Source organism: Arachis ipaensis, chromosome B04 (genome assembly GCF_000816755.2).
Source record: "Arachis ipaensis cultivar K30076 chromosome B04, Araip1.1, whole genome shotgun sequence".
NCBI classification, from domain to species: Eukaryota; Viridiplantae; Streptophyta; class Magnoliopsida; order Fabales; family Fabaceae; genus Arachis; species Arachis ipaensis.
Window position 1 is genome coordinate 59,789,278 of NC_029788.2, and position 15,042 is coordinate 59,804,319.

The window sequence follows — 15,042 nt, forward strand, 5'->3', positions numbered from 1 at the left end:
TTTTTCCTTTTTATTCTTATTTGCTACCATGAACTCTCACCCCTCTCGCTTTGAGTTTGGTTCTAATATTGTTAAAGGAAATAGAAGTTACAGCAGGAACGCACATCAAGGTCAGACCAATCAAGGATGGATGGAACCAAGAGGATCTAATCAACCCTTTTGGCAGCAACACCCTCCGAGATATCCTGGACAAAGACCATTCTACTGTGCATACCCAGCTGAAAGATATGGTGGACAACCTTGTAACTAACAACAAGCCTCACCCCATGCATATAAACCATCCTTTCAATATAACCCTGAACCACCACACTCACAAGCTTCTCTTCACCATTCGCCACCATATGATCCTTCCTTACCCCAGTACCAATCCAATCGCTCCCAATCACCACCACTTTCCTTTGTATCATGTCCAAGTCCAACAACCCGAGAAGCAGAGGTTTGCCTAACGGAAATAGTAAATAAATTTCAAACAACCATTCGACAATTGGAGCAAGTAGTAATTCAATGGGTTTCTAGACGCTTAAATATACAAGGGTCAACCACAGCTCCATGTGGACAGTCTAATGAAGAGCGCAGCATGAAAGAGATACCAGAAACTCCAGTGGACAAGACAGAAAATGAATTCGTACTAGAACAAGTAGAAGAAGCTATCATTGTTCAGGAAGAAGAGTTGGTTGAAGATCTAGGAGATGCTGAACCTCCATGGGAATCCAGAATTGAGGAAAACTCCGTCAAGGATGCTACAGTTGATGTTAAGGAGGATATTGTACAATCCCCAAGGAAAGTTTCTTATGAAGAATCAGACGGAATAATCCAAGAAGTAATTTCCCTTGATAGTGATAGTCACAAGTCTAGCTCTCTTAGTGATGAACTTGCATCCGCAAGTAAATTCTCCGAGATCAAAGAATCTTCCCCAGATGAATACGAAGATGATGCAGAGGTAGATTTCCCTCAACCTCCAATCTATGACTCAAGTGATGAGGAAGACATAGAAGACTTTGACCAGGACATAGGTACAATTGTAGAACCTTGCAAGGAAGTGGCGGAATTCACAGAAGAGCACAAGGGAGTAGAACTTATAGAACCACCAGAAACACCTATCCCAAGGCCATTACCACCTAATACAAGCTTCAAGTGTGTACAATCCTTAACCTATAACTTTACTTATTCACTTGAATATGGTTTGCTAGAAACAGATGGCCAGCTTAGAGCTCTTTGCGGCTTTAATAGTAAGAGGGAAATGGCTCGCACTCAGAGCTGGTGCACAAGGTTCAATAATGTTCCACGCTTCACGCTTAAGTACACGGATTGGTATCATGCTCAATTGCATGGATCACGGAGAACGTTTGGTCACCATGGTGAGATTCTACTTTTTAAACCGCCCGGATGGAAACATATAGCTCAAGACAGAGGCGGATTTAATAGCAAGGCTTGGGATCCTGGAATCTATTCTGACATCCGTCACCCCGGGAGCCTAACAATATGTTTGAAGCTGTTTAGAAGCTTTGCATGCCTAGTTTGGGACCCCGGAGGCTATTGGCATTCCAAGCACTGGTGGAGATTTTTGGACGAATTTAAACATAAACCGCCATAACAGGAAGCTCCTCCAATGTCCAACTTAAGGACTTTAACTAAAAGTGCTAGGTAGGAGACAACCCACCATGGTATGGTCGCTTCTTTTTCAGTTTAATTCATGTTCTTTGTTTTTATTTTTCATTCTTTATTATTAAACCTAGACTCATGCATAGCGCTCATATTAATCGTTGCATTCTGCATTTTTCATGCATATAAAAAAAATGCACGACGCGACCGCATGCTCCACGCGATCGCGTCATACTGCGAACACACTATCCACGCGACCGTGTCATCCACGCGGCCGCGTGACCTGGAGATCGGCGTCAGTATCCAACGTCCAGAAAGTTAGGCTGGAATCGTGCGGCCCTTGTGCGTTTTGCACAAATTGGCCCACGCGATCGCATGCCCCATGCGATCGCGTCCCTTGCACAAAACCAATCCCACGTGACCGCGTGAGCGATGCGATCGCATTGCATGGATTGCACACCACCCCAGAAGGAGACAGAGAGTTGTGCTGAAACGGTGATGGAGTCATGCATTTAGCACAATTTCCAGCGACGCGATCGCACGACCCACGCGATCGCGTCATCCCCTCTTTTACCCCTTCCATGCGATCACGCGCCCCACGCGATCACGTCACTCCCATTTTCACCCCAACCACGCGACCGCGTGCCCCACGCGATCGTGTGGATTTGAAAATATAACCCTCCAGCCACCGAACCCTATCAGTTGCGCAGCCCCTACCCCCAACCCTCTTCTCCCTTTCTTCTTCTTCTTCTCCCAGCCACCACCCAGCACCACCCAGCAACTACCGCGCCACCAACCAGACGCCGCCGCCTTCCAGACATCGCCGCCGTACCACCCCCTCCCCTTCTTTCTTCTTCTTTCTTCCTCTCTTCTCCCCTCTCCACCACTGCCCTCCGCGACCACCACCCCACCACCACCGGCCATCCAGCCGCACCTCCACCACTGCCCTCCGCGGCCACCACCCACCACCGCTGGCCATCCAGCCGCACCCCTCCGCCACCAACCCGCAACCCCCTCCCTTCCTCTATCAATTACCCTAAAACCCTATCCCCATTCCCCCTCTTCCACTGCCCCCTCAGCCGCCACCGCGCTGCCGTACCCTGCCACTGCGCCGGATGCTGCCGCAGCCACCACCCAGACGCTTTCTTACCCTGTTCTACTCCTCACGCCTACCAGGTTCCGATGAATGCCGCTTTTCTGTCCTTCGCAATTATTTTACAATTTTTTTTCTGTTTCTGTTCATAATTAGGATAGATAGATATGCATGCTGTAGTGGATTTTTAGGTTATTAGGTAGCTTAGGCTGTGGTTAGTGGATTTAGGTCTGTTTCATTGCACCGTTCTTGTTTATTGCTCTATGTTTTTGCAATCCTGATGCTGCTATGATATTAGTTCATATGCTATAATTTCTTAATTCATGCTGCTCGTTATTCTGTTTTTCATGTTTATATTTATTATATGTAAATTGCAAGCTTCAATTTTAATTTATATGAACTGCTTTGATTGCTGTTTATTTTCCGGGACAATCCAGTTTTAGCCGAAATTCTGCCCAAATTTTTTGTAAATTGTTTTCATTCATGTTTCGGTTTGGCAATCTAAACTCAGTTGTCCTCTGCTTTACCCAAACCGTTTCATGAATGCTATGGCATCCTTTCTTATCCTTTTTGATTTCCTGGTTCATAAACTGCATTTGTGATACCCTGATTCCAATTTTTGCTTTCTTTATATCTATTTGAATCAGCATCACCCTGTTTTCCTTGTTCGATTATGAGTACTTCTATTCTTACCTGTGAATCCTTGTTATATGGAATATTTTCTTTATGCCACTTACTTTAACCCGCACTTGACTAACTCACAAATTTTCATTTACTAACCTCTCTTTCAAATTCTAACCATACTAACTTTTTCCAATCTATTTTCTGATTTTTCACCTTCCTCTAATCTTCTAACCATGGCATAATGATTATTTTTCTACCTAACATGAATTCAATTACATTTTGGATTGTGTTTGTTCCTTTACACCCTTCACTCTTATACAATCCTTAATGCACATTTCATATACTCATTTTCCTTATTCTATTTCTCCTTTGCCGCTTTGAGTTTTCTTTGTTTAATTGCCTATTTGCTTCCCTATTTTTATCCATATCCTGGTTTCCCATTTTTTAGGATGTCTGCCTCACAGAGGAAAGGTAAAGGCAAGGCTACTGGCAAGCGCAAGAGAGGAGATTCCTCCCAATCCATCATTGCCCTCATGCATGATTCTTCATGGTGGGAAAAGAACTTTACACAGCAGGAAAAAGCTGACTAGCTGCTCCCTGCAACTGATCCAACAAAATTTGCAAACCGGTACTGTGAGCTGAAGTACCCGACTTTTGCAAACTCCAGGAATCTATACCTGGAGCGAACTCTGAAGATTCCAGAAGCACTCCAGCAGTACACCACTGAGCAAATCAAGCAAAGGGGCTGGTTCTTTCTGGAGAGAACACTGACAGAGGTCAACGCATCTTGGGTCCGGAAATTCTACTGCAACTACTACCTCACCACCCTAGATGCCGTAAACTTGAGAGGTAAACAAATTCTGGTCACTGAAGAGGCCTTAGAGGACATTCTTTAACTCCCAGCCAAGTCCGATCAGCCTGATGGTTATTCAAAGGCTGAGGAGGACATGCGTCAGATGCAGTTTGATTGGGATGCTGTGAAGGCACGGATAGCTCTGGACTCGACTGTTCCTTGGGAGATGGGTCAGGACACCACCATGCCTAGAGGGATCAAGAGGGCGTACTTAAATGATGAGGCTCGGTTATGGCACCAGATCTTGAGTAATTATGTGATGCCGAGTACTCACGAAACGGAGATCCCGGCTGCTATGATCACCCTCCTATGGTGTGTGATGGAGGGAAAGGACCTTTATCTGCCATGCTTTATCCGGCATTTTATGGCCAGGGTCCACGTCCGAGGCACCCTCCCTTTTCCGTATCTGGTTACACAGCTAGGCCGTCGAGCTGACGTGCCATGGGAGGATGCCGATGAGAGACCACCAGCGGCGGATTACAGGAAGATCATTCCTCACAGCAGGATCTTCCTAACTTTGGGCTACAGACCACCACCCTTCACTGCTACTGATGAGACAGCCCCACCATCTGCTGGACCCTCTTCATCCACAGCTACCACTGCTGCCCCTGCTGCTACCACTGCACCTTCACCTGCCTCTGAGCCCGTATACCGCCTCGTGCACCGCCTATTCCGACAGCTTGATCAGATGGAGCGCCGTAACCGGCGCCGGTATGAGAGATTCGAGCGTCGCAGCCAGCGACGCTATTTGCATCTGAAGCTGATGATCCGACAGGGTGGTGACATACCCTCTGAGCCATCAGAGGAGGAGGAGGATGAGCACGAGGAGGAGACCCATTTCCAGGAGGAGACCCATCAGCAGGCAGCCACAGAGCAGGCTGCACCACATCAGGAGGTTACGCACCAGATAGAGGCTGCAGATCCGGAGATCCCGATCCAGTCAGCCCCGCCTCTACAGCAACCAGACCCTCAGCCCACCACCACCACAGAGCCTCCAGCTACCATCCCTACCAGTGATGACACCCCTTCACACCCGGCTTGACTGAGAATCAGGAATGATGCTTTTTTTAAGTGTGGGGAGGTCGCCATCTCTGGCGTTTTATTTTGGTGAACCACTACATCTCTTTTTTCTTTTATTTTGGATATTTTCCTGTATTTTTCTTTTTACTGTTATTTTCTGAGTACTTATACATTGCTACTTTTATGTATTTTTACTCTATTTTTGCATTCTGCATTCTTAGTTCATATTGCAGCCATTTAGTTTATTTTAGTCATTTAATTTACAATTCTGACTTATTAGTGGATTAATTAATATAGTTTACCCTTTTTAGCATATGATAGTATAGTTTAAATTGAAAAATATAAAAAGAAAGTAAGCTAGGAAATTGAACATAACAGATTTAAATCCATAAACCTTGTATATAGCATTACATGATGTAGTTAAGCTGACAACATTTCATCAAGGAAACATTAAAACTTTAAAGGCTACCCTAAATAATTTTTTTATGAGAATAATGGGAATTTTTAACTAAACCTGCATAACATATATGAATGATATATGATGTTTGAGTTAGAGAACACACAGCCTGTGAGTCTTGAGCTTAATTGTATGGTTGCATTCAAACCATAATTTCATTCCTGTGTGTTTCACTTCTTTTTATTCTGATATTCTTTACTTTGCTTTAATCTATATGTCCAATTATAGAATATAGATATATGCCAAAAGAATGATTGAGGCCATCATTTGATTTCAGCTCACTTACCCCAAAATAACCTACCTTTCGCATCACCCTTGTTATCCCCCTTGAGCCTTTAAAACCCCTTTTATTCTATTTAGCCACACTACTAGCCTTAAGCAGAAAAACAAAATAATAAAATCCCAAGTGAATCCTTGGTTAGCTTAAGATAGAAAAATTATGAATAGATTAAAATGTGGGAAACTTATTGGGAACATGGATGATAGAAACAAAAGGGTAGAAAAGTTAAAAGAAATAAAATAAAATTTGGAAAGCATGCTCATGAGAAAACCAAAGTGATTCAATTACCATTTGCAATAAAAAAAAAAGAGAGAAAGTTATTTTTCAGTATTTAATAAAAGGGGATACAAAAGAATCCCCCAATGCAAAATAAAAGCAATGCACATGGGATAAAGACAAAATTGAAACATGAGCATGTGACAATAAGTGGGACAATATGGGAAAATTGGTAAAGACTTATACATATATCCTTACCTTTACCTTGGCCCCATTACAACCTAAATTAAAGACCTCATGACTTTTGGTTAGATGAAGAACAAAGTTATAGAAAGTAAGAATAAAAAGAAAAGTAGAGTGAATAAACCCAATAAACACTGAGTGACTAGAGGGTAAACACAAAATCCAGTAAGGGTTCAATAACTCACCAACATATATCTGTACTTAAATTACTAATTGTTTTGCAAGTTTGTACAATTACTAAAATGCTTTATTATTTAAAGGTTGGCTATATATATACATGACTCCTTGAGAATGTGAACTAACTTGACTACATGTAAGCTTTATATATGAGTGGATAAATTGGAATTGAATAACTCAATTAGGTAGATGCATTTAGAATAGGTTGCATTGCATAACATTCCACCACTTTAACCTTACTTTTTACTTTGGATTTAGCATGAGGACATGCTATTATTTAAGTGTGGGGAGGTTGATAAACCCATATTTCATGAGTTATTTTGTGCTTAATTTGAGTGATTTATTCAATCCTTCACCTACTTATTCATATTAATTGCATGGTTTTACTTTCTCTTCCTTATTATGTGATGTATGTGAGAAACATGTTTCCCAAGCCTTAAAATTAATTATAATTTTATATTACCTTTATCTCCATTCGATGCCGTGATTAGTGTGTTGAGTAGTTTCAGATTTTTTAAGGCAGAATGACTTAAAGGATATAAAAGGAAACATACAAAATTGGAAGGAAAGCACAAAACGGAGTTTTGAAGAAACTGGTATTCACGCGATCGCATGGACGACGCGATCGCGTGCCAGAAGCGAAGAAGCAGCGACGCGGCCGCATGACTGACGTGACCGTGCGCCTTAAGCAGAACGTATACGACGCGGACACGTGACTGACGCGACCGCGTGGCAAGGAAAAGCTCCGGATGACGCGACCGCGTGACCCACGCGGACGCGTGACAGAGGCCACGCACCAGAAATTACAGAACACGCCCCCAGCGGATTTTGAAGCCCTTTTTGGCCCAATTCTAAGTCCAGAAGGCATAGACCAGAGGTTATGAAGTGGAGGAATGCATCCATTGGGAGAGAGCTCGCATATTTTATTTTTTAATGATTTAGATTTAGTTTTGAGAGAGGTTCTCCCCTCTCTCTCTCTTAGGATTTAGGACTTCTTCTTATTTTTAAGAGTGACTCTCGATCCAGGTTTTATGTTTCTTTGTTTTAATCTTCCCTTTCACTTTATTTATTTATTTCAGCACTTGAGTTGATTATTTACTTTTATAATTGAATCTATGAATTCTTCCATGTTACAGATTGTTATTTGAATTAATAATATTTGAGGTATTTTCAGTTTATGATTGTTCTCTTGATTTAAGTTATCATTGTTTCCAAATTGAAGATATTTTATTCCAGCACTTTACTTTTTCCTCTTCTTGGTCCTGGTTAAGAAATCAGTAACCCAATAGTTATCAAACTCAACATAATTGATAATCGTTATCTTGCTAATTGAACCGAATTTCAGTAATCCTCACCTTTTCTTAGGAAATAAATAGGATTCAAAGGTCAATTTAATTAGTCCCTTGACTTTCCTTTGCTTTATTAAAGGTTGACCAAGTAGAATTTAGATTCAACTTTCATTACTGTTGAGAGAGATAACTGATGAGCGGATAATTTATACGCTTTTTGGCATTATTTTTAGTATGTTTTTAGCATGTTTTAGTTAGTTTTTATTATATTTTTATTAGTTTTTATTTAAAATTCACTTTTCTAGACTTTACTATGAGTTTGTGTATTTTTCTGTGATTTCAGGTATTTTCTAGCTGAAATTGAGGGACCTGAGCAAAAATCTGATTCAGAGGCTGAAAAGGACTGCAGATGCTGTTGGATTCTGACCTTCCTGCACTCGAAGTAGATTTTCTGGAGCTACAGAAATCCAATTGGCGCGTTCTCAATTGCGTTGGAAATTAGACATCCAGGGCTTTCCAGCAATATATAATAGTCCATACTTTGCTCAAGATTTGATGACCCAAACCGGCGTTCAAAGTCAGCATCAGAATTCCCAGCGTTAAACGCCGGAACTGGCACCAAAGTGGGAGTTAAACGCCCAAACTGGCACAAAAGCTGGCGTTTAACTCCAGGAAAAGTCTCTACACGAAAATGCTTCAATGCTCAGCCCAAGCACACACCAAGTGGGCCCGGAAGTGGATATTTACGTCATTTACTCATTTTTGTAAACCCTAAGCTACTAGTTCTCTATAAATAGCACCTTTTGCTATTGTATTTGGAGTCGAATCTTTGAGTAGTTCTATGCTACCTTAGATCACGTTTTGGGGCTGGCCTCATGGCCATGCCTAGACCATGTTCTTATGTATTTTCAACGGTGGAGTTTCTACACACCATAGATTAAGGTGTGGAGCTCTGCTGTACCTCGAGTATCAATGCAATTACTATTGTTCTTCTATTCAATTCAGCTTGTTCTTGTTCTAAGATATCACTTGTTCTTCAACTTGATGAATGTGATGATCCGTGACACTCATCATCATTCTCACCTATGAACGTGTGCATGACAACCACCTCCATTCTACCTTCGATTGAGTGTTTATCTTTTGGATTCCTTAATCAGAATCTTCGTGGTATAAGCTAGAATTGATGGCGGCATTCTTGAGAATCCGGAAGGTCTAAACCTTGTCTGTGGTATTCTGAGTAGGATTCAAGGATTGAATGACTGTGACGAGCTTCAAACTCGTGATTGTGGGGCGTTAGTGACAGATGCAAAAGAATCACTGGATTCTATTCCGACATGATCGAGAACCGATAGATGAATAGCCGTGCTGTGACAGAGTGCGTTGAACATTTTCACTGAGGGGACGGGATTGTAGCCACTGACAACGGTGATGCCCAACATACAGCTTGCCATGGAAAGGAGTAAGAAGGATTGGATAAAGACAGTAGGAAAGCAGAGAGACGGAAGGGACAAAGCATCTTCATACGCTTATCTGAAATTCTCACCAATGAATTACATAAGTATCTCTATCTTTATTTTATGTTTTATTTATCTTTTAATCATTCATCCTCCATAACCATTTGAATCCGCCTGACTGAGATTTACAAGATGACCATAGCTTGCTTCATACCAACAATCTCCGTGGGATCGACCCTTACTCGCGTAAGGTTTATTACTTGGATGACCCAGTGCACTTGCTGGTTAGTTGTGCGAAGTTGTGATAAAGAGTTGAGATTACAATTGAGCGTACCATGTTGATGGCGCCATTGATGATCACAATTTTGTGCACCAATAACAAAGTGGACTTATAATTTCTCTTACCTTACCAAAAGTTACTTTATAGTAATTATTTATTTTAATTGCCATTTACTTTACTTGTCATTTAAATCACTTGCTTCTCACCTCCTAAACCCCGATTACAACCTTTATAGCCAATAATAAGAACATACCTCCTTGCAGTTCCTTGAGAAGACGACCCGAGGTTTGAATACTCAGTTAACAATTTTTAAAGGGGTTTGTTACTTGTGACACCCAAAACGTTTGTATGAAAGGACTTTTGAAGGTTTAGAAACTATACTTGCAATGAGGATTTATCCGCAATTTTCTAGACCACGCAAAAGTTCTCTCGTCAATGTGTACCTCTGCATTAAATTTATGTTGATTGTTAGATGAAGAGCAAGCCTTAGAACGCAAGGTTAGTAGAGAATTGAGAGAATCGAACCTTAAACACTTGAGTGATTAGAGTGTATACAATACCAGTGAGGGTTCGATGCTCAATCCCTCGTTCCCTGCTTTCATGAGCTATTTTCTTCTTGCAAGTCTATTTGTACTTCATTTTCATGATTTGAATTAGTGAAATTCAGTTCATATTTCTTCTTGAAAGATTTGTTTACTTTTAACTAAGTAGGTAGAAATATTTTGTATGTAGTTGCATTCATATAGATAGTCAGCATTTCATACATTCTTACTTTCCCCTTCACCTTTATAGTTTCTCTTGAGCTTAGCATGAGGACATGCTAATGTTTAAGTGTGGGGAGGTTGATAAACCACTATTTTATGGTTTATCTTGTGCTCAATTGAGTGGTTTTTATTAACTCTTTACCCACTTATTCATACTATTTGCATGGTTTTACATTTGCCTTCCTAATTATGTGCTTTCATTGAAAACATGCTTCTTTGGACTTATAATTTCTAATATTAATCCTCTCTTATCACCATTAGATGCCTTGATATGTGTGTTAAGTGATTTCAGGGATTACAGGGCAGGAATGGCTCAGAGGATGGAAAGGAAGCATGCAAAAGTGGAAGGAATACAAGAAGCTAGAGAAATTGCTAAGCTGTCCAGCCTGACCTCTTTGCACTCAAACGACTATAACTTTAGCTACAGAGGTCCAAACGATGCGGTTCCAGTTGCGTTATAAAGCTAACGTCCAGGGTTTCGATTTGATATATAATATGCCATAGTTTCTCTGATGCTAGGCGATGCAACCGCGTGCTCCATGCGGCCGCGTCGCAGTGATGGAAATCAGCGTGTTTGAATTCTTCTCCAGCGATTTCTAGGCTGTTCTCGACCCAGTTTGTGGCCCAGAAAACACAGATTAGAGGCTATAAAGTGGGGGAGTGCATCCATTCATAATCAGGCTTTCATATTCATAATTTTAGGAGTAGATGTAGTTTTTAGAGAGAGAGGTTCTCTCCTCTCTCTTAGAATTAGGATTTAGGATTTCTCTTAATTTTAGGAGTGCCTCTAAATCCCAGGTTCAATGTTCTTTTACTTTATATTTATCTCTTATTTTCAAATATTTTAATGCTTATATTTGTTATGTTGCCTATTTGGCTTATGCTACATTCATGTTATGATTTTCTTTGAATTAATATTATTTGAGGTATTTCAGTTATTATTGCTTTCTTTTATTTACATGATTATTGCTTCCCATCTGAAGGCATTTTTATTCCAGTAAATTTACTTTTTTTCCCTTTTGGTTTTGGTTAAGAAATCAGTAACTCAGGAGTTATCCAATTCAACAGCATAATTGATAATTGTTATCTTGCCAATTGAATTGAACTTCAATAATCCCAATCTTTTCTTAGGAAATAAATAGGATTCGAAGATCAAACTAATTTGTCCCTTGACCTTCCTTTGCTTTAGTAAAGGTCAACTAAGTGGAATTAAAATTCAACATTCATTATTATTGATAAGGATAACTAAGTCTGGACTTCCAATTTCTCATACCTTGCCAAAAGTTTATTTTACAGTTATTTATTTATTTTATTTGTCATTTAAATATATCTGTGCCCATTGCCCAAACTCCTAAACCCCCAATTTACAAAACTCATAACCAATAATAAGAACACTTCCCTGCAATTCCTTGAGAAGACGACCCGAGGTTTGAATACTTCGGTTAACAATTTATTTGGGGGTTTGTTACTTGTGACAACCAAAACGTTTGTAAGAAATGTTGATTGCTTGGTTTAGTAACTATACTTACAACGAGAGTTTACTATAACTTCTAAACCATCAATCTTCAGTTCTTTCAATGGGTCATGGTTCTGCCTAGGTGGATTTCCAATGTAGTTGTCTTGTTCCTGATCACCCTCTGCTTCTTCATTCACTCCTTCTTGAGCTACTGTTGAGGTGGTGATTACTTCTACTTGACTCCTCTCCATCTTCTTGGTAAGGCCAGCAGTGCATCCACATTGTTTAGCTCCATTACTCCTCTAGTGTTACCCCTTTCAAAAGCATAGAAGTAGTCATTCTCAGCTACAGTCTCAATGACATCTATGGCTTCTTCAATGGTCTTCTTCTTGTTCAGAGATCCCCCGTATGAGTGGTCTACTGCCTTCTTTGATTTATAAGAAAGACCTTCATAGAAAATGTGTAACTGCACCCATTCATTGAACATATCTGGTGGGCACCTTCTTGTCAGATCCTTAAACCTCTCCCATGCTTCGTAGAGAGTCTCACCATCCTGTTGCCTAAAAGTTTGAACCTCAGCTCTCAACCTGTTGATTTTTTGAGGAGGATAGAATCTCGCCAAGAATTTGTTCACCATATCTTCTCAGGTTGTTAAGCTCTCCTTCGGGAAATATTCCAGCCATTTAGATGCATTGTCCTTGAGTGAGAAGGGAATAGAAGCAGTCTATAGGTGTCAGGATGAAAACCATTAGACTTCACAGTATCACATATCCTCAGGAAGGTGGTTAGATGTTGATTGGGATCTTCTTGAACACTTCCTCCGAATGAACAGTTGTTCTGAACAAGGGTGATAAGCTGTGGCTTTAGTTCAAAGTTGTTGGAATGTATGGTTGGCTTTTGGATGCTACTTCCACAGTTTCCTCGGTTTGGATTGATGTAGGATTCCATAACTCTTCTCTCTTGCCCAGCATGATGCACTGGGCCTTCTCTGCCATGGTTGTGAGCCTCTTCTTTATGATAGTTCTCCATATTCTCATCCATCTCTGGTTCAAAATACTCCTCTTTTTCCTCCGTACCAACTACTCTCTTTCCTCTTGCTTCCCTCCTTAATCTAAGGAAAGTTCTCTCAGGTTCAGAATCAAAGGAAGTTGAAGCCCCGCTTCTTCTACCTGTCATACAACCAACAAGGCAAAAGCAAGAAAGATAGATGCAGATAATATGTATTCTCTGCAGAAATACTATTAGTGTGAGTGATGCAATATATCAAACAGTTAGTGGGTCAGTGAACTAAATAGTAAAAAAAATGCGCAGATAACACCACAAATGGGTAAAGGGTAAATGGAAGGAAATAACTAAAACTGAAAGTAAATTACTCAAATGAAATTAAATCAAACAAAAGAAAAAAAATTGCTCACTCTAGTTATCCACCAATTTAATCATTGTTGATACAAAATCAATCCCCGACAATGGCGCCATAAACTTGATGCAGGAAACTTGTCTCTCAACAATTTCCCTCGGCAAGTATACCGAATTGTCGTCAAGTAAAAACTTACAATAGAGTGAGGTCGAATCCCACAGGGATTGATTGGTCAATCAACTTTAATTAGAGGAATGTTCTAGTCGAGCTAAGCAAAATTTGATGTGAGAGTTGCAAGAAATTAAATGGCGGAAAGTAAATAGCAGAAAATGTAAATGCTGGGAATAAAGAGCTGAATATAAATGACGGAAAGTAAATTGCAGAATCTTAAATGGGGAATGGGGAATTTAGCATGAAAGTAAATTGCAGAAATTAAAGAGAATGGGTAAGATCTAGAAAGCATTTCTAGCATGATCTTTTCATTCATCTTCCAAGGTTCTGAAGAGATCCAAGTATGAATAGCTACTTTTCCAAGATAACTACCCAATTGGATGAAGATTGAAAGCTTTCTAGTAAAATCAAGAGAAAAGAAAGAAGAAGAATAATGAAAACTATTATTGATCCATCAAATTACAATAGAGCTCCCTAACCCAATGAAAGGGGTTTAGTTGTTCATGGCTCTGGGAATGGAAAACAAAGATGGAGAGTGCATTCTGAAAGTAAAACTAGAAGTTGTAGAGAAAGTAAAATTATACAGAGAGTAGTTCCCCCAATCCAAAAGTACTTTTCTAGTTCAAAACTACTCCTATTTATACTACTCTTCTGATCTTCTAGTTGGCTCTTCAAGTCTTGGATATGGGCCTTTTGATCTTGAGTTGAAACAGTTATCATCTTTAGTGGGCTCAGCTTCACTTGCAGAGAAAGTGTGCAGTAGGCATCGACTTTAGCTTAGGGCGTTAGTGGTGTTAACGTTAAGTGAAAATGTGGGGTCGAGAACGTTAGTGACAATCACCTTTTTCACTAATGTTCCTAACCCAAAATGGTCCACGTTAACTTCAACGTTAGTGGCACTAACGTGACCACTAACGTTGCCTCTTGGCCGTTCACAAACGTTACTGGGGTTTACCTTTTCCAATAACGTTGAGAGTACCCCATTCTCCCTACGTTAGAGTTCACGTTAACGTGACCTTTAACGTAGGCTTGCCAAATCTTCGAGAGCGTTAGTGACACCGACCTTCTTCACTAACGCTCCAAAACGCTCCTTTCCGACGTTAGTGCCTCACGTTAATTACATTAACGTGACCACTAACGTGATATTGATTGCCATCTCCAATGTTAGTGACAAAGGTGAGTGTCACTAACGTTGGCTCATCATCCCTTTCCTCCACGTTACCTTCCACGTTAATGTAATTAACGTGGCAACTAACGTGGCTCATAGTGGCTTAGTCCAACGTTAGTGACAAAGGTGATTGTCACTAACGTTGGCGATTCCTTGCTCCTTCCACGTTATAGTTCACGTTAACTAAGTTAACGTGGCTCTTAACGTAGCCAATATGGGCTTAGTCCAACGTTAGTGACAAAGGTGAGTGTCACTAACGTTGGCATTATCTTTCTCTTCCACGTTAGAGTTCACGTTAACTGAGTTATCGTGACTCTTAACGTAGCCAATTGCCCTTTTTGGAGCGTTAGTGGCACTCACTTTTACCACTAACACTTGGAGCTTCCTTTTCCTCCACGTTAACTACCACGTTAATGTAGTTAACGTGGTAATTAACGTGGGCTATGATGGCTTCGAAGACGTTATTGGCGATCACTTTTCTCATTAATGTTGCAAGCTAGCTCCCATTCCACGTTAGTTAGACTAACGTGGCTACTAA

The 15,042-nt window shown here is 40.5% G+C and overlaps 1 protein-coding gene across 1 annotated transcript; it reads left to right on the forward strand.

Moving 5' to 3' along the window:
* On the forward strand, window positions 2,035–2,788 carry LOC107636502 (proline-rich receptor-like protein kinase PERK2). Its single transcript, XM_016340005.1, has 2 exons — window positions 2,035–2,097; window positions 2,360–2,788. Exons 1-2 carry the CDS (start codon window positions 2,035–2,037, stop codon window positions 2,786–2,788), a joined length of 492 nt encoding a protein of 163 aa, XP_016195491.1.

What these genes read in the sequence shown, in the direction of transcription:
- LOC107636502 (XM_016340005.1), top strand. Translation starts at nt 2,035, where the DNA reads ATGCGATCGCATTGCATGGATTGCACACCACCCCAGAAGGAGACAGAG. An exon ending in CAGAGAGTTGTGCTGAAACG is followed by an intron (nt 2,098 to 2,359) that starts GTGATGGAGTCA and finishes TTCTTCTCCCAG; the next exon opens with CCACCACCCAGCACCACCCA.